General features: G+C 40.7%; 1 protein-coding gene across 2 annotated transcripts in view; it reads right to left on the bottom strand.

The window, feature by feature from the left end:
• SUFU (SUFU negative regulator of hedgehog signaling) overlaps positions 1 to 23742 on the bottom strand; it is a 76926-nt gene that overhangs the window by 24581 nt on the left and 28603 nt on the right. The window contains exons 6-9 of one of the 2 annotated variants that reach the window (XM_089683302.1): positions 20273 to 20345; positions 16956 to 17112; positions 15735 to 15846; positions 5053 to 5187 (exon numbers count right to left, since the gene is read on the bottom strand). In XM_089683302.1, the coding sequence (XP_089539428.1) occupies positions 5053 to 5187; positions 15735 to 15846; positions 16956 to 17112; positions 20273 to 20345 (477 nt within the window). The remainder of the gene's footprint in view (positions 1 to 5052; positions 5188 to 15734; positions 15847 to 16955; positions 17113 to 20272; positions 20346 to 23742) is intronic. The other variant, XM_089683303.1, reaches the window with a different exon arrangement.

Genomic DNA, 23742 nt, shown 5'->3' with positions numbered 1-23742 from the left:
TGTTTATGTGAAAATTATAGCGTTTACAAATGGCGGTATAGATACTAGAATTTTTTTCTTTTTTCTAACTAGTAATGGCGGTGATCAGCGACTTATAGTGGGACTGCGGCGGGCATTCTGACTTGGTATCACTGACATCCCCAGTGACACCAACAGTGATCAGTGCTAAAAAAAAAAAAAAAAAAAAGCACTGACACTGTACTAATGGCACTGGGCAGGAAAGGGTTCATATCAGGGGCGATCAAAAGGTTGTGTGCAGGGAGTGTTTTACATAGGGGGCGGTGTGTATGGGCTTTACTGTAATCACACTGCTCTGAATGGCTGTGCTGTGCATCCAGAGCAGTGTGCCCAAGCTGACAGGGTAGAGGACTGTTCGTAAACAAAGCAGTCATCCTCCCAGTTGCAGATGCAGATGTAAGGAAACCACTTTTTTTTTTTTCAAAATCTTTGTTTTATTTAGTACAATCTGATGGTTATCAAATGCCACCAAAAGAAAGCCCGGTCTGTCTCAAAATAATAAAAAAAAAAGAAATATACATAAATTATTTTTGTTATACTGTTACTTGAAAACTAAAAATGACCTGTTCATCAAGGGGCAATACAGACTGGTATTCAACAGCGAAACACTTGTCCTTTGAACATTACTGATTGTGACCAGCAGAGGTCTTTCTATCTCCAAACAACAGAACCTAGCTAAACTGAAAAGGCACACAAAAACAAACTAAATTATTTTATTTTTTTTTCATCTATTTTTTTCAGGTATTTAACCACTTGCCCTCCAGAGGATTTACCCCCCTTCCTGACCAAGCCATTTTTTGCGATACGGCAGATGAAAATTCTGCAGTCATGCAACGCTGCACCCAAATGAAATTTATGTCCTTTTTTACCCCCCACAAATGGAGCTTTTTTTCGATGATATTTGATCACCTCTGGGGTTTTTTATTTTTTGCGCTATAAACAAAAAAATACCGACAACTTTGGAGGAAAAAAAACCCATATTTTTGCTTTTTGCTGTAAAACATCCAGTAAAAAATATATATATATATATATATATATAAATCTATATCTATATCTCAAGATTTCATCATAAATTTAGGCCAAACTGTATTCTGTTACATGTTCTGGCTACAAACCAAAAAAAAAAACCCAATACATCTAAATTAATTGGTTTACGTGAAAGTTATAATGCAAATTATATGCAGGACAAAAAAAAGTGATGCAGGGAATACTGGAATCATGCTGAATATGCTGTAAATGGGCAGCACAGTTGCTAAATGGTTAGCACTTCCGCCTGGCAGTACTAGGATCCTTGGTTCGAATCCCAGCCACGGCACCACCTGCCTGGAGTTTGCATGTTCTCCCTGTGCCTGCGTGTGTTTCCTCCAGGTACTCGGGTTTCCTCCTACACTCCAAAGACATGCTGGTAGGTTAATTGGATCCTGTCTAAATTGGCCCTAATTTGTGTATGTATGAATGTAAGTTAGAGACCTTAGATTGTACACCCCTTGAGGGTTAGGGACTGATGTGAATGTACAATATATATGTGTAAAGCGCTGCGTAAATTGATGGCGCTATATAACTACCTGAAATAAATACATCTACAAATGGCGGTGTATATATACTGCAATTTTTTTTTTTCTTTATATACTAGTAATGGCCACGATCAGTGACTTATAGCGGGATTATGGCAGGTATTTGATGCGGGGGGGGGGGGGGGGTGTCTGGAGGTGCAAGGTGAGACAATGCTAATGCTACAGTGTGAACATATCCATCAGCTCCCAATTTTAACAGTTTTGAGTAGCATTGACAAGCGTTCAGGAAGGGGTAAAATCGCAAACCAACTGCCAAATTTCAACGCCTGTGTGAAAGAGCCTTAAATAAAATTACCAAGCTGCATATTTTCAGTAAAATCACAGAAATTACCCAGTTTTCAAGTCACATTCCTGGCAAGTTTTTTCCACCCCTCCCTTCTACCTCTAAACACATCCTACTAGGCACTTTTATTTACTTTGAGCCAGATATATTTCATCAAAAGTTTCCCCTCCAGGTCCTTAACTACAACAGTTTGCAGGTGAAGGGGACTGCGAATCCAGTGGTACAATGAAAACCGAGATCACCAGTGCCCGTGTGACTGCTGGAAATTTATCCAGGAGAAGGGCTTGAAAAGGATAAGTTCACCTCTTAAAATAATAAATGCACTTTTTTTTGCAGGTAAAAAAAAAAAGTGCATTTGTCATTTTTTGTTTGTGGAGCCTCTAAATGCATTGCACCAGTAATCAGCAGATCACTGGTGCCATGCAGGTATCCTCGTGACCTGTCAGTATATCTGCTTGCTTATGCAAGCAGATACTTACTGACAGGAAAGCTTAATGAACTACCAATGGCACTGTGGAGCGCCGTGATAGTTAATTGAAAACTACAAGCCGATAGCTGCAAAGGCTGCTGGGACTTGTAGTTTTCCCATTCACAGAATACTGTGAATGAGTGACACAGCCGGGCGGGCAGAGCCCCACACGGCCACGTTTTTTTAAAATTGTGACAGCTAGCGGGGAGGAGAATATCCCCTGCTAGCTGTCAAAGGGAATCGCGGGTGCAGTCCGATCATAAGATGTTACACCCTGAATATGGGTGTAATATGTAACATGTTGCAAAAGGTGAACTTATCCTTTAAGGCTACACTAGTTTTATAAATGCCCCCAAATTTGTTTACTTAGCAGTTACTGACCAATGCACAGTGTATATTTCTACATGTGGTTAATTCCCTTCTTCCTCTATATGCTGACAATAGAACTTGCAAAGCAAATAAATCTCTCTATACAGCGGTGCTTCTCAACAAGGAGTGTGGTTTGGGTTTCTTTAGGGTGCTGTGAGCACTGGACCCAGTCTGCCTTGGATCAGCATCATGAGTTGCAATGGTGAATATGAGTCAGCTGCCAACACCAAAGCAACCAAAAGGTGGTCTAGGGCCAGGACGCACAACGGCCTTCGTTATTGTGTTGACAGCTAGCCTTTCCGCACCATAGCAATGCATTACGCTGATCCAGGGCCATCTCTATCATTCAGGAGAGAATAGAAAGCAGTTTCTTCCAGACCCACTGCACCTCCCGCCCTCTGTTTCTGTGCTGGAATCAAAACGTAGGGCTGTAATATGAAGAATAGATTGTTTGATTTTGGACGGAATGGGAGGACCTCTGATGCAAAGTGAATTTTCTCAAGGCTGTGCATCATCTCAGCCTTAGGTTTACCATTGATTTAACAATGTAACATTTACGTTTTTTACATTCTGAACTAAGCTGCCTCATGATTCTGCTTACTTTTAATGGGTGCCACAACTGGAAATAGGTCAAGAAAAGCTGCTCTTTGGTCTATGCCTTTATTTAGGTGTAACTAAACCCAAGAAGTAAAATGTAATATGTTGCAGTTCTATTTCAGGCTGTTTTTTTCCTGGTGACCCTGCCATGATATATTTATTAGATAAGTTCATTAACCCTTTCACGCCTAAGGGTAAAACAAATCTAAATGCCTAAGCACAATTTTGCAACATTGACATGTGTAAGAAAAACCGTAAATATCACAACTACTTTGTACATCCAGGTGAATTATACCGCTTTTTTTCAGGACAAATTGGGCTTTCATTTGGTGGTAAATGGTAATGGATATCTCCTAATTTTTTTTTTTATTATTATTATAAAAGGAAAACTGGCCCAAAATAGTAAAAAAAAAAATCTTTTTTTTTTTTTAATTTAGCTGTGTGTTTCTTGTTACTACCATAACCTACCACCAAAAAACAACCCAAAATAAATTCTCTACCGCTTGACGATCGCAGCGATACCATATATGTGTATGGTATTTGTGGTTTGTACCTGTAGTACAGCCCAGAAACAACAGTGCGCATTTTGTTTTTGTCTTTTTTTTTTTTTTGTTTACCTGAAACACACGGACATTGACACTGATACCAATTTTTTTTTTTTTTTGTTTTAATTCTGACCTTTGACCCTGACCCAAACACTTACCCTGGCACTGAACTAGATCAAACCTTGATCTAGGTATATTTTATTTTTTAATATTTATTTATTTTTACAAACATTTTTTTTTCTCTCTATGCGAGGAGTTAGAGATACAATGTATCTCTCTACTCCATTCATAGAGAGAAAAAACAAGGGGGCCAGGCTGCCCAGTGACTGATCACTGTGATAGCCAATCAGAGGCTATCACAGCGATCATGTGACCCCGGAATCGGGAGTCCCGGGTCCCAATCGTTACACTCAGTGACACCACGGTCTTTGTGCCGGGAGTGCACAGTGCGGCGCGCTCCCAGCACAAAGACAGGTACGCAAATATGCGGCCCAACGGAAAAAAGCCCAGTTCCGTGAGGCCGTATATTTGTGTGACGTCGGCGTCAAGAGATTAAGTTATATACACAAAGGGGCATATTTTGAAGCATTAAATGTGATGTTGACCAAACATTCACTGCAAGTGAATCATTCCCTGTAAGCTAAAAACACAAGCACCAGTCAATGTTTGGCGACTGTCACATTCACTGCTTTCTAAATATGATCCCAAGCATCATCCTTAAAGCAGAATTCCAGTCAAATCCTAACTATACCTAAATCTGCTCCCATCCCCATTCTAAGCCTATTCTAACTACTCTGTAAAAGGCAAGTTTTCTATACTTATTCTGAAGGCACTCCGGGCTTGCTACCATGATCTCTCCAATGGTCGTCAGTGAACAGCAGAGATGGCCAATAATGTCTGCAGAGCCTGGGCGATGATGTCACCCATGAGCTTACTATGGAGCATCCGTTGTTGGCTGTCCTTCCCCTACACTGAAGCCAGCGCTGGGAGCCAATTCTATGACTGGCCCGAAAAGTCCTCAGGATAGGCAAGTAGACACCTTTCCTTTACAGGGTAGCTAGAATAGGCTTCGAATAAGGTGTGACCAGGTTGAGGTAAAGTTAAGATCTGACTGAAATGCTACTGTAATTTGTGTTAAGTATATGACAAGCTCATTTTTGCCCCTTAATGGCATCTCCTTACCTCACACATTCTTACCTTAAACAAAGTGGAATGAGTGCGCCAGACTCCTGGTTAAACTTGAGATGGACGCTTTCCAGTTGTCGTGTACGTACTAACTCATGAGGAATTATGGCTGAGGAACTTTCACTTTCTAAACTGTCTTTACGACTCCTTAGAAAATAAAAAGAGGAGAAAGGACACGTTTAAACCTTGCTAAAGAATTATTTAGTACTATATCAGGCAATCATAAGGTAAAACCTAAGAGGAAAGGCTATTGAGCCCATGCACGGCTATGTCATTTAAGATTTATCTACCTAATCAAAGGCCATCTAAGGGATCAATAGATACCATCATGACCAATCGGTATACATGATTGTGAATTTGTACAGCACTATTACAGAGAAATTGGTACCTGCCCCAGTTGAGCTTACAACGTCCCTTCCAGCATTACAATTCACACACAACTATGGTCAATTTATACAGAAACCTATGGACTTGCAAAGCATTTTAGGAGAGAACTGCCTTAGCTTGTGTGGCTATACAGCAGCTAGGTTTACACTTCATTGTTTGGCTATTTCCAAGTGTAAGGAAGATTGAAACTGTTTATACATTGAAGGGCTTGAAGGATAAGCTCACCTTTTGGACAAAAATAAAAAATGCAAATTTTTTTTGCAGGTAAAAAATTTGCATTTATTATTTTTGTTCAAAGGAGACTGGAAAGCATTGCACCAGCGATCAGTAGATTGCTGATGCCATGCAGGTCTCCTGCAGACCTGTCAGAATATCTGCTTGCCATACGGGATGAATGAGCAAGCAGATATTCTGACAGGAAGCTCCAAATGAACTACCACGGGGTTCCATGGCGCTGTGGTAGTTCACTGAAAACTACAAGCTCAGGACTTGCAGTTCGTTCATTCACGGAAGTCCGTGAATGAATGACACGGCCATGTGGGCGGAGCCCCAGCCGGCCACGCTGTTTGCAAATCTGACAGATAGTATGAGGAAACTACTTCCCGTAATATCTGTCAGGGGGGTGGTGGGCACAGCTGCAGCTATGAGAACAGGTTACATGTTCCCAAAAGCGAACTTATCCTTTAAAATGTACGTGTAGCCATTTTTCAAGGTTTCTGATAGATGTGATATCTTGAGCTCTGTTAGAGAGATTTCTCCTCACTTCCTACCCTGGTGGCTCAGTTCTACTAGACAGGAAGTGAAGAAAACTCTCTGAACGCATCACACACAAAAAAAAAAAAAAAACTTTTTACTTTTGTTTGTAAGCTAAACTCCAGGGAAAACAAGAATTCCCCCTGCAACGGTTAAGTGCTCATTTATGTCTAGGGAAACCATTTTCTGAATTTTTAAATTTTTTTCTTAGTACAGTACAGGACACAGGCAAGATATCCCTAGACCCTGGGTTATAGGTTTATAAAGTTTGAGGACATGGCCACCGGGCACCTCCCCTATAACTAGGAATGCACCGAAATGTTGGCGGCCAAAATTTTGTCGAAAGGAAAAAGTGAGAAAATACATTGCTGATAATGATAGACCCAGCCCCAATGAGGAGCGGACTGTCTATTTGGCCAGGGGGTTTTGAGGGGGCTGTGTGTACTACAGATGGGGGGGAGGGCGGCAGAGAAGGCAGAATGAGGTGGTATTCAGTGTATACAGTGAGGGAGCCATGTATACAGACAGGCTCCCTCAATGGCTGCTGCTAAATGTAATTGTCAGTTTTAAATGCAATTACTGGCTTTTCTTTTTCATCACTATAGCTCCTAGAAGGAACTGTCATTTGCCCCCCTGATAAGTAAACAAACGGGCGGGGACACTGGATAATGTCACTGGGTGACCCTGCCCCTTTGTTTACTTTAACAGCCAGCGAATAACAGCTCCTTCTGGGAGCTATAGTGGAGGGGAAAAAAAAAAAAAGCCGGTAATTGAATTTAAAACCCAGCAATGACAATTAGCAGCAGCAAGGGAGGGGAGCCTGAGTGTATACACTGCTCCCTCACTGTATACACTGCTCCTCTCCTGCCTCCTACAAAGAGGACATGTCACTTACAGACCATCACACAGGGGACTACTGGTCCCCTATGTGATAGTAATAAAATCATAAGTTAACCACTTACCCTCCAGAGGATTTACACCCCTTCTTGACCAGGTAATTTTTTTGTGATACGGCGCTGCGTTACTTTAACTGACAATTGCACGGTCATGCTATGCTGTACATAAATTAAAATGTATGTCCTTTTTTTCTCACAAATAGAGCTTTCTTTCAGTGGTTTTTGATCAACTCTGCATTTTTTATTTTTGCGCTATAAATAAAAAAAAAAAAAAAGAACTTTGGGAGAAAAAAAAAAAAAAAAAAAACAAAAAACTATTTTTGACTTTTTGCTATAAAACATGTCCAGCAAAAAAAATTTCTTCATATTAGGCCAAAATATATTCTGCTATGTGTCTGTTGCAAAAAAACAAAAACAAAAAAAACAAGAAAAAAACCAATAAGTGTATAAGAATTGGTTTATGTGAAAGTTATAGCGCCTACCAATGGCAGTATACATACTGGAATTTTTATTTTTATTATACTAGTAATGACAATGTAGCGACTTACAGCGGGACTGCAGCGGGCATTCTGACACTGGGTGGGAACTGACTAGCTGCCACTGACATCCCCAGTGACACTAATACAGTGATCAGTGCTAATAAAAAGCACTCCAACTGTACTAATGGCACTGGGCAGGAAGGGGTTAAAATCTGGGACAATCAAATGGTTAACTGTGTGCAGTTTTACATTATGTGCTGTGTTTTACTACAGAGACATTCTGCTTTTATTTCTCTGCTGTGCGCTATAAACAAAAAGAGCAAAAAAATTTGAAAAAAAAAAATGTTTTTCTTTTTTCTAATTTTTCTCCTTCACTGATGTGTGTTGATGAGGCTGTACTGATAGGCAGCACTGATGGGCACAGATAATCAGTGTTAATCACTTCTCTGACAATTGCTGGTTATCAGCAGTACTTTTCTCACGCTGTGACAGAGTGAGAAAAGTGCAGCCGATAACCGGCAACTGTATTTACCCGGTGATCAGCTGTGTCATTGGACACAGTTGATCACGTGGTAAAAGGTTGCTGTGATTGGCCGTTTACGATATCACGTGATCAGCTGTATCCATAGGACACAGAGATCACCGGCGGCGTGTTCTGGAATGACGTCCATGGACGTCATTTCTTTGCTATAAGCAAGCATTTAACTGAATGAAATCGATTCATTCAGGTTTTCTTGTGATTAGCTGTGATTGGCCACGGCTAATCACATGACACAGATGGGCTGTGAATAGCCCAGCTTGTGCAAGTGATCCCTGTAACCATTCACAGCTAGACACACTTGTATACATTGGATGGCATGAAAGGAAGCCATCCATTGTTTACAACCGTCATGTGACCTGCTGTGATAGGCCACAGCAGGTCCCATGGTACTGGCAACGGGGCCAGTACTCAAATCTGTTATCGGCCGTGTCCGAGGTACACAGCTGGTTGACAGGTCTTGCCACAGAGCAGCCCTGTGGGCACACGCAAGGCACGATCCGGGAAGGATGTCATATGATGCCCTTCCGGATCGATGAGAGTCCCACCCGGCCGTCATTTTACTATTGGCTGGGTGGGAAGTAGTTAATAAACTAAGAGTTGCAGCAGTGTTCAATCAGTGGGACAAGACATTCCTGTCCCACTCCTGCAACAAGTCACTGTTCAGCCATTCACAGAGAACTATGTATTCTATGAACGCATACAAAGCTTTCTCTGATTGGCTGAAGGCACAGAGGCAGGTAAATTACGTCACACATTTCGTCATTCATAGAATACAAAGCTTCTTCTATATGGCTGAGCAGCACTCAGCCCAGCTCAATTTTGTTCTGGGAGCAGGACAGGAAGTTCTTGCCCTGCTGCTGGAACACAGCACTGTGTACTGTATGTAGCTGAGGACAGTGTTTATACAGCGCTCCCAGGTTTGGCAACAGTTAGGTACATCGTTTGTTTGGACTATTTCAGTGTTCCAATGAGTATATTGCTCTGCCATACTTGTGGCCTGCTCATAAGCATCCAAAGGAAGGCTTTCTGCATTGTCTGGGCTTAGTCAGCAGCATTAGAGTGCACCTAAAAGCTATTGCTTACATTAAAAAAATATTTCCTGTTTTTTCTTTACCAGTGACCTTGCAAAGGACATCCTACTTCAAAATTCACCATTGCTCAGTGCATTTGAGCTTCTACTAAAAAAAAAAAAAAAATCCACCTGTGCTGTTACGTGCCCACTCAACCAGATCTGTTGGATTATCCTGGGCCTTCAGGCACCAATCCTCTGTCGTTCGAGTCTGTAAGGCTGCCACCTGGTCCTCAGTTCATACTTTTTTCACCATTTTACCTGGCTGACCATTCATCTGTGGATGCCGTTTTCGGACCCAGGTTTCTAGCAGCAACACTCTGAACCTAAAGTTTAACCTGTTTGTTGGGCCTGTTGCCACAGTTCCTTTTGCCTGGTTCTTACCCACCCCGGTATTCATTGCTTGGGGGCATCCCATGGTACATGAATAGGCTGCCTGTATCTTGTACTGTACTGTACTCCAAGATATGGAATTTTGCGAGTCAAAATTCCTGTTTCCTTTACTGGCATTCTAAATTTGAATAACTGGCTCTATGTAAACTCCACCCACCAGTTTCATACATAAAGTGCTCAGGAGCTCTACACATAAGAGCAAGGTAAAAGAAAGCATTACACAAAGAACATATGTAGCATATAACATCTTGTAACATCAACAGATAGATGCACTTAGAGCAAGTAAAGAGGACTGTAAATCCGAAACGTACATGGTGAAAGAACAATCACATGCTGCATGACATATCAAACAACAAGTAACAATAACATTTGAACTACTGGAGGAATAAAAGATAAAGAGAGAAAACAGAAGGTGGGAAAAAAAAAAAAAAAGGAGGGGCGGAAATGGCCAGGAGTAGGCGAGGATAGGAGAGGGACCATGGAGGCTGCCCTTGGAGGTGCACCCATCAGTTTCTAAAACGGTTTCTGTTTGAAGTGACTTTCTCTAGATCTGTCTGCACAGGCTGAGTGGCTCCACCACCGTTGCTGACAATGCCTGACACAATTGCCTCTTTCAGTCTTTCACATTGCTACAGAGGAAAGCTGTGCCTGGTTCTGCTCATCACGGATTGATATGATTCTGTAAAAGGCTTCTGTAATAAAAAGGTGAAAAAAAAAAAAACAGAGCCAGTCTGTATTAGTGGTTGTCATATCCTAGTGAAGGTTCAAAAGTGCTTGTATAGTGTACAGATTAGCTATATCTGTTGCAAATGGCTCAGTGGTAAATACTTGGATCTTGCAGTGCTGTGGTCATTCCCACCAGGGTACCATCAGTTTGAAGTTCTGTGTTCATGTGGAATTCTTTCCACCAAGTTCTATGAGGTTGATGTAGCTGCCTCAGCAGATGTCAGTTTTGGTTGGAAAGTTTTGTAGGTGGCAGTCTGAGTTCTGCCAGGGTGCAGTTGCCCGTTTTGTTGTCAGTAATTCTGTTTATGGGCCCACCCATCCTCTTTCCGGCACTGCTTTTGGATGTCCCATCCGCCATTAAGTATGACCAAAAGAGGTAATGGAATTTTTTACTAGCTGTAAAATCCCTTTGAGTTCAATGAAGGATACAGCACCAGCACAGTCTTCTTTTGGTCTTTCAGTGTGTATGTCCATGCTTCTGGCTACTAACTGAATTTTTTGCAGCAAATTTGGGTTTGGCAACCTCCAGAGGGTCGCCCCCTGAGTGTGCCATTAGTTTAGTTGCACCTAGCACCCTGCTCCTGTAGGTGGTGACATCAGACTCATCTGTCATGAAGTATGGCTGTGTCCTTCAATGAACTCTGAGAAAAGTATTTCACGGGGAGTACAAAAAATCCCTTTTTTGCAGCTTGATTTTCCGTCATCTTGACATGCCCCTATGGGTGCAAAGAGACCTGTAAACCCCTTAAAGACATGCCCTGTTCGTGAACTGACAGAATGTGCAATCTGTGATGACTGGTTCACTCTATAAAGGATTTTCATTCCTCCCAAAATCTTTGCCAAACTGTCCAGTGGAAAAAGTTCCTTGAACAGTGGTCCATTACTGTAGATGATCCTGCAGTCTCAGTCTTAAACATCCCCAAAGGCCTCTTCCCAATGCAGCAGTGCGCTCACTCCTAAGAGTGGGGGGATGTCTGTTACAGGTTCTCTCTCAGGCTCACAGATGCCCCACACCTGTGGGTTACAAAATAAAACGTACCTCCTAACCACTCTCTCCTCTCAAGTCAACTAAAGACTGTTGAATGACAGCAAATGCCCTGAACCATCTCTGGTCCCAGGGAGTGGTTGTTCAAGTGCCCCCTGCAAGACAGGTTCAACAAATTTTACTGAAATCTGTTCACAGTACCAAAGCCTGGTGGGGGTATTCATCCTATTCTAGACTTAAAATCCAATAACAAATGCCTTCAAATTCCAAACGTTTGCTTGCAACTCACAAGGTCTAGAATTGCCTGATTGCAAACCATTACTTCCAGTCTTTTGCATAGCCCTTTGCTTTATCTTCCGCTTGCAGAATATACCCAACACCTCTTCATGCCCTTCTCAGAACTCCGGGCATCAAGATCATGGGTTATATCTTGACAACTTTCTCCTGAAGGACTCGTCTCCCTTGCAGCAGTTGTTAGATGTCCACAGAACAATTCAGATGCTCCAGGTTTTCAGATGGGTGATCAATTTCCAAAAAAATCTGCTCCCCTGCCCTCTCACAATAAGATTCTGCATGACAGTTATAGGCCTTCAAGGCTGTACCATTGGCACAATTTCAAGACCTCTCCATTGACCTGGAACAAGCATGCTTCTTCTCAACCTACCCATGCTCCTGGTCATCCAAGCAAGGTATTCCGTAACCTGGGGGATCTCCAGCCCAGCTTTAACAATAGGAAGTCTTTTCTTCCCTATCACTGGAAAGTGATAACAGGCACCAGTCCTTCAGGCTGGAAGGAAGTGTTCCAGTCCCTCAAGGTTACCTCTGGAAGCGAAGATCCCTTTAACATCCTGCTGCTCAGAGCAGTTTGGATGGCTCTGAAACACTGAACCACGCTTCTACAACACCCAGCTAGGGCACAGTTAGACAATGCCATGGCTGCGGCTTACTGTACATCAGCCATCAAGGGGTTACCATGAGTCTTGCAGCCTTGAACGAAAAACTAGATAATCTCATGGATGAAAACTCACTATGCAGCGATCTCTGCAGTCCACATCCCAGGAGTGGACAACTGGAAAATGGACTACCTCAGTCACTACAACCTGCATCTGGTGGGATGGGCCCCCTACCCAGACAACTTCAATATGACATATCAAACATCCTGATGCATCCAGATTTAACATCAAATTACTTCTGTTTGAAACGAGGACCAAAGATTCCCTGGTTCTGACCTCAAATAACTTAATTACCTCGTCGCCTTCCCTCCACTGCAAAGTCTGCCTTGTCTGCTTAAAAAGGAAAGACAAGAGAGGGAAATGGTGACTCTTCACATCAAACTAGCCCAGAAGAACTAACACACTCAGACTTCTTGCAGACGACTCTAGGCCTCTTTTTTGAAAGGCAAGATTTGCTGTCTCGGGGCCCTCTAATCCATCCTTATTTTCAGTCTCTGGCTTTAACGACATGGCTGTTGAAGCCCAAGTCTTGAGATATAGAGGGGGCTCTAAAGCGGTTGTTCCTGTCTTGTGGAAAGCAAGAAAAGACACTTCTAGGAAGATCTTCTATCATGCCTACAAATCCTTGTTCTGCCTGCTGCGACCACAGGCACTTCAACCCCATAGATTGCGGTGTACCTCAAATTCTGGCCTTCCTACACTCAGGCCTTGACCAGATCTTGGTCTGTGTCATTAAACCCACAACAGTATAATCAGTCTGTATATGCAGTAAAGCATGCTTGTTATACTCACTGTGGAACCTAAAGGGTTAAACCTCTGCATTGTGTAAAAAGGCCATTTGGTCCTGTTTTCTCTGCCCCTCCTCTTGTTCAAAAGTCCACCTGATAAGACAGACTGAACCCCTGGTCATATGCACATGCTCAGTTTAGAGTGTTTTGGTAAAGAGGTTTGTTTTTCTTGGGAGGGTGCATGCGATCAGCACGGGGCCAATCAGCACTGTCCAGAGAGAGGTTAGGGGTTTTGCATCCTCATAGAGCAGAAAGAAAACTCCTCCTACAAGCTTTAACCAGTGCTCTGCTTAAGTTACAAAACTGCTATATACTTCTGATGAGAACAGGTATTTAGCAGTTTATATTTAGTAAAAAGAATTGCATATCCATGTTCTGTGTACTGTGGGAGACTAGATAGTGAATGCAAGGTCCTGGGTTTAGGAACACTTTAAGCACTCTGAAAGGACAGATTTTGACCTTGTTCATTCTTTTTCAAAATCCTCTGGATTCGCTGAGCCTTGTGTTAAGAAAAAAAAAAAAAAAAGTGCATCTCGCAAAAAGACCCCGATGCAGCACCCTGTACACTCTATAAAACCCATCAGGGATACTTCCTTAGATAACTTCTCTTTCAAAGTATCCTTTTTGGTTGTCTTCACATCTGTCAGATGTGTCTTTGAGTTGGCATCTGTCTCTTGTATGGAGCTGTTCCTCATACTTCACAAAGACAAGGTTGTCTTTCTGCCCAAGACTATCTTTTCTTCTCAAGGTGGTATCAGCCATTCATCAACAGGATGTAGTATGAGCCATCAGAGTCTACCTCAAAGCTACATCTTCATTCGGAGAGACAGATTTAATTTTGTCCTGTCCTCAGGACTTTGTAAGGGACACCCTGCTTCCAAGTCCTGCTTCATAAAATGGAGAAAAAAAATCTGACCGCTAGAGCTTGCACTCTTAAGTAAAGATCTTCTCCTGAGCTTTTAGGTGTCCATTCCATGATATTGAAGGGGGTTTCCTGGGTGTTTCACCACCAAGCCTCTAAAAGCCAGCTGTTTAACCACTTGCCTACCGGGCACTTTTACCTCCTCCTTGCCCAGGCCAATTTTCAGCTTTCAGTGCTTCTGCACTTTGAATGACAATTGTGCGGTCATGCAACATTGTACCCATATGAAAGGTTTATCTTTTTTTCATACAAATAGAGCTTTCTTTTGGTGGTATTTAATAGCCACTGGGGGGTTTTATTTTTTGCACTATAAACAAAAAAAGCAAAAAAATTTGGAAAAAAAAAAAAAAAAGGTTTCTATTATAAGATTTTGCAAACAGGTAATTTTTCTCCTTCACTGATGAGCATTGATGAGGCTGCACTGATAGCCAGCACTGATAAGGCAACAGTGGTGGGCACTGATGTGGAGGCACTGATATGCAGCAATAATGGGCACTGACAGGCCAATGAACAAGGGCATGGAGTGATATCATCTTCTCTTTCAATATAGAGCAGTATATCTGTGAATTCATGACACCATCAATGAAATGCAACTCTCCGACACCAGCAGCACTCGTGCAGCTCCACAGAAGGACACTGCCACCACCATGTTTCACTGTAGATACCATGCATTTTTCTTTGTATGCCTCACCTTTGCGACGCCATACAGTTTTGAAGCCATCAGTTCCAAAAACATTTATCTTGGTCTCATCACTCCAGAGTAGAGCCCCCCAATGGTCTTCTTATTTTGAGGCATGGACCCTAGAAAATTCTAGGTAGGCTTTTTGTGGATGGGCTTTAGGAGAGGCTTCCTTCATGGACGACACCCATGCCATTCCTCTGCAGAATACGCCGTATTGTGTCAAGGGAAACTATCACCCCAGTTTGGCTTTCTACTTCTTTAGGTTCCTGCAGTGAACTTGATTGGCGATTTTCTTCAACCCTTCCCATGAGAATACTCCTGTCGAGGTTTTAACTTTGTGAACGGCCTGGACGTCTTTGTGAGATGGTTGCAATTCAATCTGTGGTAAATTTTTTTTCATCACTTTTGCTACAGTTTTCTGACTGATATGTAAAGGTTTGCTGATCTTCTTGTAGCCTTCACCTTTGTGTTAAGAAATTATATTTTTTCTCAGGCCTTGTGACATTTCTCTTCCATGGGGTGCCATTGCTGATAGCATGAAATGGGAAGGCGTTTTCTTTGTTAAGTAACACCCTTTTATAATCAACTGTCTGCTGGACACCTGTTTAATGAATAAGTAGACTGACCTGTAGTTGAATTCTTGTTAATTAGGATTTTGTTGTCTAAAATTTAGCTTTGCTCCTAAGACTTTCATTGGGGTGTACTCATTTTTGCAACATGATCTTGAATGAATTTGTTAGGAAAAATACATTTGTGTGTGCAAATTAACAAATCTTGTTTGCATTCAATGGCCTGTAGTTGTGGGAGTATTTTATAGTGTAGTGTCCCATAGAAAATTTTGATCCAGAAATGAAAGGAATGTTTTTCTGACCAATCTGTTGGGGTGTACTCATTTATGCTGAGCAGTGTGAGCGTGTTATATATCTATCTATCATGATGCTCTTAGAGATGGGACTCTTAGAATAGCTCAGAATGTCAGCTGCTTTTCAGAAAGTGTCCTTGGCTATAGTTTGGCTATATGGTCAGTTTAGCTCCAAGTAAAATGTTTAAATCATGCCACATAGATCTACTTTGAAAAGATATCCCATAAATAAATGTATGCATAAATGAATCTACTTACGGCGCTCGATCGTGGTTCATGCCATTCTGACGCTGCATACTGATTGGAGGTAGGATAGGTTTACTGTTGATTTCAAGGCCTCTTCGTAACGCCTCTCGGATTTGCTCGGTATCTAAAAAGAATACAAAGAATCAGTTACATTTTATGCACAGTATGCATTTGATGCCTAAACAAACATGAAGTCACAGCCTGTTTAATAAAACACAGTGGTATTTATACTGTATATAAAAACTGGAGGACAGGAAAAGGATCATGTGTTATGGGTGCCATAGATAGTTCGTTATCTCCTGACAAAAACAAGCAGAGGGTTATCTGGCCACCCTTGAATGAGCTGAAGTAGTACTAGACCTGTACTATATATCGACAATGAACCTCCACTCCCTTACATAGAAGATAGTGGGCTTGGTGCTGTGCACACAAGTTGGAAATTTCTTCTGTGTAATAATCTGACTGCCAGAGACATTTGTTAACATCCCCAAAAGGTCAGAAACTGTTCCCATTGAAGAAGCTTCCAGAATGAGGCTTCCTTGTTTAGCAAGTAATTTAAACTGAATAATTATGCCAAACTTTCTTTTCAGTTTTGGATAGTGCATGGAAGGGCTAGAACCCGTTATGTTTTTACTGCTATCTGGTGCTTCGTTAATGAGGTTTCTTCTCACTTCCTGTTTTAGTGACACTGTTTCTGACCAAAACAGATGGCATAAACCTTTTTCCCCCACTCAACAAGAATAAATGGTGGACATTCACTCTTGCTTTCTATCGCCCTGCTGTAGATTTTTTTTTTATCTAGTCTCATAAAAGTGCAAGAGAATCTTTCCAAAGTAGCCCCAGACAGCAGTAAAAACTTGCCAGGTGTTCCAATTTCTCCCCACTCTCTAAAACTAACACCTGACAAGCCTTTACATGGATTAAAAAAAAAAAAAAAAAAAAAAGCACAGAGGGAGAGAGAAAGAGCAAGAAAATAGGAGTCCAGAAGCCATCACATATTTGCTTTTGAAAACCAATTTTTCTAAAAAAAAAGCTACTGTTTTTACAGCAGCCAACACAGCAGCCAATTTTTGCCCCAAACTACAATACAAGGAAGATTCTGACTGGCTGCCACAAACAACCAGTAGTATCTTTTGCAGACATTTTTCTTTTGTGAACCTTAAATTAGAAGTCATCAACTGTATGTATAGTAAACAATCACTAGTATTAATTAGGGTGTAAGCAAACAAGGACCTTTGCCAGATAACCGTCTTGGTTGCGTTCCAATACATATACTCCTACTGTCTTCCTCATCTTCTGGTGGTCGACTCAAATCGTCCCATGCACATTTGGCACTGACTCCGCTGAGGTTCGACCCTTCCGTTTCAATCCCTTTATCAACCCTCTCCTGCTTGAAAATTTAAGAGAAAGAAAAACTCTTTTATAAATATATTCCTGAAAATCAGAGGCTTCATTGATTGTTATTTTGGGAAGCTCGCCACAGCTGACACAATCGTGAGAGGGAAAGAAAAAAAAAAAAAAAAAAGTACAAAAAAAGTGAATAACAATTGTTATTAAAAGTGTAAAACCTGCAGAGCGCATGCACACAGCTTTAGGGGGTCATAGAGCATCCAGAGCCTCCGTAAAAACATTCCCAGTACCCATAGCTGCACAACTATAAGATGTTGCTATATGCAGTTATGCAGGTTGCATAAAGCATCCACACATACATATGTTCCAAATGCACGCTTTCCGCATTCTGGCCATACACCTGTGTACGCAGATGCTTTATGCAACCCCCGTCACATAACTGCACACAGACATCTTCTGATTGATGTCTATGAGCAGCTGTACGCAGCAGCAGCTGGTCTTTAGAAAAGATTTACGGAAGTTCTGCATGCTATATGGCACACTTGTGCATGAACCAAAAAAATTAGAAAAAACAAGGCTACCGTTTCCTGTACTGACAAGAATATGAACACATTTCTAAAAACGCTTGGTATACAGAGATTCACCTGACACTTTCAGTGACAAAAGTATTTCATTACTCAACCTATAGTGCATTTTTAAAAAAAATTGTGTGGATTTAGTTTTAAAATGCTTTCAGCTGCTTACGCAGAATTTACATATACTAAACATCAATTTTAGACCATGCAACTTCCATCAACTTTTAACTTGTAATACAGGTTAACGGATACAGTGCCTTGAAAAAGTATTTGTACCCCTTGACATATTCTACATGTTGTCAAGTTACAACCAAAAACGTAAATGTATTTTACTGGCATTTTATGTAATGGACCAACACAAAGTGGCACATAATTGTGAAGCGGAAAGAAAATAATAAATGTTTTTTAAAATTGTTTACAAATAAATATGTGAAAAGTGTGGTGTGCATTTGTATTCGGCCCCCCAAGTCAATACTTTGTAGAACCACCTTTCGCTGCAATTACAGCTGCAAGTCTTTTTGTGGATGTGGCTACCAACTTTGCACATCTAGAGATTGAAATGTTTGCCCATTCTTCTTTGCAAAATAGCTCAAGTTCTGTCAGATTGGATGGAGAGCGTATGTGAACAGCAATTTTCAAGTCCTGCCACAGATTCTCAATTGCATTTATGTCTGGACTTTGACTGGGCCATTCTAACACATGAATATGCTTTGATCTAAACCATTCCATTGTTGCTCTGGCTGTATGTTTAGGGTCGTTGTCCTGCTGGAAGGTGAACCTCCGCCCCAGTCTCAAGTCTTTTGCAGACAGTTTTTCTTCTAAGATTGCCCTGTATTCGGCTCCATCCATCTTTCCATCAACTCTGACCAGTTTCCCTGTCCCTGCTGAAGAAAAGCATCCCCCCAACATGATGCTGCCACCACGTTTCACAGTGGGGATGGTGTGTTCAGGGTGATGTGCAGTGTTAGTTTTTTGCCACACATAGCGTTTGGCCTAAAAGCAAAAAAGTTCAATTTTGGTCTCATCTGACCAGAGCACCTTCTTCCACGTTTGCTGTGTCCCCCCACATGGCTACTCTCATACTGCAAACGAACTTCTTATGGCTTTTTTTTTTTCCCAACAATTGCTAATTGACACTTTTTCATAAAGGCCAGATTTGTGGAGTGCACAACTAATAGTTGTCCTGTGGATAGATTCTCCCACCTGAGCTGTGGATCTCTGCAGCTCCTCCAGAGTTACCATGGGCCTCTTGGTTTCTTCTCTGATTAATGCTCTCCTTGTCCGGCCTGTCAGGTTAGGTGGATGGTCATGTCTTGGTGGGTTTGCAGTTGTGCCATACTCTTTCCATTTTTAGATGATGGATTGAACAGTGCTCCGTGAGATGTTCAAAGCTTGGGATATTATTATTATTTTTTTTTTTTATAACCTAACCCTGCTTTAAACTTTTCCACAACTTTATCCCTGACCTGTCTGATGTGTTCCTTGGCCTTGTAATTGGTTACACTAGATTTTAGTTAGGGATATCAAAGTAAACAAGGTTGAATACAAATGCACTCCACACTTTTCAGATATTTGTAAAAAATGTTGACTAACATTTATCATTTTCCTTCCACTTAATTATATGCCACTTTGTGTTCGTCTATCACATAAAATCCCAATAAAATTCAAGTTTTTGGCTGTAACATGACAAAATGTGGAAAATTTCAAGGGGTATGAATACTTTTGCAAGGCACTTGAAGTGCATTTCTAATACACTTTAGAAAACATAAGTTAAACATTTAAAGCCTTTAGCGATTTGGATGAGGCAGAGAGCAATCAAAGGTACTTTTTTAGTTAAGAATACATACAAGAATTTTGTTTTTAAAATAGGAGTTTAGTGTTACTTGAAGCCACCACCATGCGATTCTGATAAATAAGGAGTTATCCACCATGCATTAAAGTGGCCCTGTCAGCAATATTTAATTTCAAGTCGAGCCTGCCCCTGCAATAAAGAAAGTAAATAGTTACCTCTCTATCCACCCATGCTGCTCCAATCAATGTGTACCTAAAATCTACACTTCTAGGAGTGAAGATATTCTGTGTCCTCAGCAACACTCAGTGGTTCCTTCCACTAACTCCCTACATCATTACAGGACACAGTGGTCAGTGAAAGGAACCAGTGGCACTGCAGTGGACACAGGAGGCTCCCAGAAATATTAGTTTGTTCACAGACCTCATCCTGCAACGCCTCGTTAGCAGCACAGGCCTTAGAAGCGGCAAGATGTTAAATATTTTTACAGGGGAAGAGCTTATCTGAATTTAATATTTCCTGACAGGGTCACTTTAATAAATGGTGAATAAATAAAAGGACCATTTGAGGGACAGATCAGTCTTTGTTGGGCAAAGAGACCTTTAGACATCTTGATATCGTACCACACCTGGCATTACAGACTTGGTAGCAGCACGAAATCCATTACGTATACATTAAATATTAATCAGTACATGTTATTAAGTACCTTTATAGAGCTTCACAAATCTGCTGTCAGTGGTTGGAGGACCTCTGCTTACACCATAGATACAAAAACACAGTAAATATTTTAATTTACACCACTATTACATTTTTGTGATCTTCATAAGTAGACATACCTGCAAATGAGGGTCAATTTCAAAAATAGTCTCTCCTCTTCTCATATCAGTTATTAACCAAGGTCCTCCCGCTCTGAATAAGGAAATACATTATATTAAAGTTACTTATTCATAATAAAGCAAAAAAAAAAAAAACTCCCTAAATTCTCTGAAACAAGCTGGTCTTGAAGAAAAAACTGGATCCCATCCATCTCTTCTGAAAGTGAGATGAGATGTTCTCAAGAGCCAAGCCTACCATTAAAAATGTTATCTGGTCCCAGGCCACCATAGGATCCCAGAGTTTTCTTGAAGACTGTCAAATGTTTCAGGATTTATGTTAATGCATTTGAACATAACATGTACTGTCTTTCCAATCTGCATGTAAGAGATCAGTTTTGTGCAAACATACGTATTCATGAATGAATACGTATGAATCTTCATACTTCGTATAACAAAAAAACTATGGATGGATGAATAAAAATGTAAAAAGCTTATATCAGACAGTTACTTGGAGATAAATCAAGGCAATAATGTAGTTGTGGCAGCAGCATGGCAGGACAGATTTTACTTTACTTTACTTGGGGGCTGCTTTAAACATGCATTCAGAAGCCATGAAAGTTGTGCTTCAGTGAAGATTTCCTGCTCTTATTAAAAAAGCAAGTGTAAATTAAAACAAACTTAAAAATTGGACTGACAGTCATTATACTACTCAATAAAATGGGTAATTAAGTTGTCATCCTCTATATACCTGACTGCACCAAAACCATAAAGATTCTATGGACCTTACCAATGAAAGTGCCAGGAAAAACTATCCCGGCCGTGCATAGCAACACAGAAAATCTCCAAGTCACTGTCCAAACGTATCAGAGATCGATTGTCTCTGACAGGTTACTATGGGCAACAAGTCATTCCTTGAGATCCTTCAATAGGAAAGACCAATTATATTCTGTTTTACTTTTTTTTTTTAAACTCTGTCTTCTGTTGCTTTAAGGCCTGGTTCACATCTATGCATTTTTTAGTGCTTTTTGTGTTTTGCAGAAATGCACTACAGTTAATTTAACATGGTTTCCTATGGGATATGTTCACAGCTATGTTTTATGGACTTTTTCCCTGAAGCAGATTGCAACACGCCTTAGGTGTGAAACAGGCTTAAATATACATTTCAAGAGCTGAAACAGAAAAAGGTAAGTGCTCAGAGAACATGCCCATGTTAAAGGGAGTAATTTTGATTCTGAATTTATCATTCTGTCATTCCTTCAGCTAACGAATTTGGTTTTACAGAAAGAGGAAACAAAAACCATGAGGATTAGATTAACCTTAAAAAATAAAAAAATGAAATCAAGATACAAAAAGGAGCCCAAAATTTAGGAAAAGGAGGAAATTTCATACAGAGCACACCAGAATATGAAAAACTGATAAAAACAACAGTTATACATTTTATGATTTTCATTTGTATTTGTAAGCTGATGGTTGCCAAGTAAAGCAGATAAGAAGCGCTTACTTTCCAGTGTCATCTGAGCACAACAAAGGAGGTTCATTCTCAAAATGGGTACAGAGATGTTCATTTCATAGATTAACTGTATGCAGTAAGTCACAATAACCAATCAGATCTCATTCTTTGCCCTGTGTATATACTTAATTACTGAAAGGTGACCTCTAAATGTTCTTTAGACTGCACTTAGCCCAGCAGGAAATTCAAAATACGGTTCTATAGTTTTAAAGTATGGTCAAATCTCCTACAAGTCTATACTGCGTTCCCTAATACACAGCTTGCAACAACCTATAGCAAGCAACCAGATGCCAGACCTTTAGAACAGTCAGTAGAACATCATATATGATAACTGATTGCTTGTTGCAGACTGCATTATATCTATTGCCTTGGTTATCAACTTGTATAATGTAGCTACTGAGCTCAAATGTGTAAGCCATGCTGCATTCCAAACATTTCACTCAGGGCTAACAGGAAGTGTGGGACAGATAAATGGGCTTGCTATAAACGTGTAGCATCAAGAGTGGTGTCTGTCCTTCCATTTATGAGTGTTAAATATTTTTTTTTAAATATCATTCTCAATATAATCAATTCTTAAATGAGAATCAGGCCTTGGCTGAAACCGTGGTGGACTTTCAGGATTAAAAGTTATGCAGGTGTTGATTTTTTTCCATTTAATTTTGGTGCAAGTACTGCACATTGAGGATACCCTTTATGAGCAGTTCATGTGCTGTACAATCCCAGGTCTTTGCAAGAATAGCGAAGCAGGACGAAAAAAAAAAAAAAAACTAAGATTTTAGCATTAAGTCAATATCAGCCTTAAAGAGCACCACATCCAAATTAAATCGAATAGAAAATTCCCCAAAAGGGAGGACACTGGAGTCTACTGGTGCGTAAGGGCAACAAACTAAAAATATTTTTTAGAATCTTTCACATACATGGATTTACATCTCTGTTAAAATAAATACCTTAAAGAATCCTTGTTTAATAACGTGGAGTCAGTATCACTTCGTGTGTGGGGCATCCTCATCCACCTTGTTGCTGCCCTGACACATTTCACTGGATGGAGCAGTTTCTCGGGAGGACTTCAAGGGAGTGAAAATCTAGAATGGTAATCAAATATAAGCAAGTATCTTTCATATACATACACAATCCTGGTTGCAGGTCATGTGTATAGGTGTACATCGATAGTTACTTTAGACATTTAGTTCTGTTTTACTCAGTAGAGTTGCAAACTCCCCTCCGCCGACTATCCCAAACAAAGAGAGGGGTGTCCAGCATTAAGAACCCTTTGGGGGCAAGTGCAGAGGCCTTTCATGAGACCGACAGGAAAAAGAGGACAGCAGCAAGGGATGAAACCCTAATCGTTTCAAGCTCATAAATGTCCATTTTGTTTTATGTCCTTTAGAAAAAAATCCTTAGTAATCACTTGAAGAAACCTTCAGAGTCTTATCCTCATGCTATAATAATTTTTGGAATTATATGCAAATGGAATTCCTTTTTCTTGCTTTTGAACATACTGGTCAATTTTGAAGCCTGAATATAGGTATAGATCCAGATATAAATTGAAACTTTGGAGAGGCATGCACACGTACATATTAAGAGTTTAACAGGGTTTAACAGTCTCTTGCCGCTCTCCTTTTTCCCAGTCAGTCTTATGTAAAGCCTCTGTGCGCGACCACACCACCCCACCCCTCCCTGCAGGTTCTTAGTGAAGGACGCCCCTTTATGTGGGAAAGTCAGTAGAGTGGGGTTTGCGACTCTAGTGAGTAATACAGAACTAAAAAAAGTATAAGTAACCCATAGACATGCAACAAGGATTGTGTATGTATATAAAAGATACTTGCTTTTATTTGTGATTACCATTCTAGATTATTACCCCCTTAAGTCTTCCTGAGGAAGTTGGTCCATCTCGCAAAATGCGTTCAAGCAGCAACAAGGTGGATGAGGAACCATCCAGAAACACTATTTGTGATATTGACAAAGGAAATTTTTATTGCAT

This window comes from Staurois parvus, unplaced genomic scaffold (genome assembly GCF_062004578.1).
Source record: "Staurois parvus isolate SC_StPar_1 unplaced genomic scaffold, SC_StPar_1.0 ptg000303l, whole genome shotgun sequence".
Taxonomy (NCBI): Eukaryota; Metazoa; Chordata; class Amphibia; order Anura; family Ranidae; genus Staurois; species Staurois parvus.
This window is presented reverse-complemented; position numbering and strand designations above follow the sequence as displayed.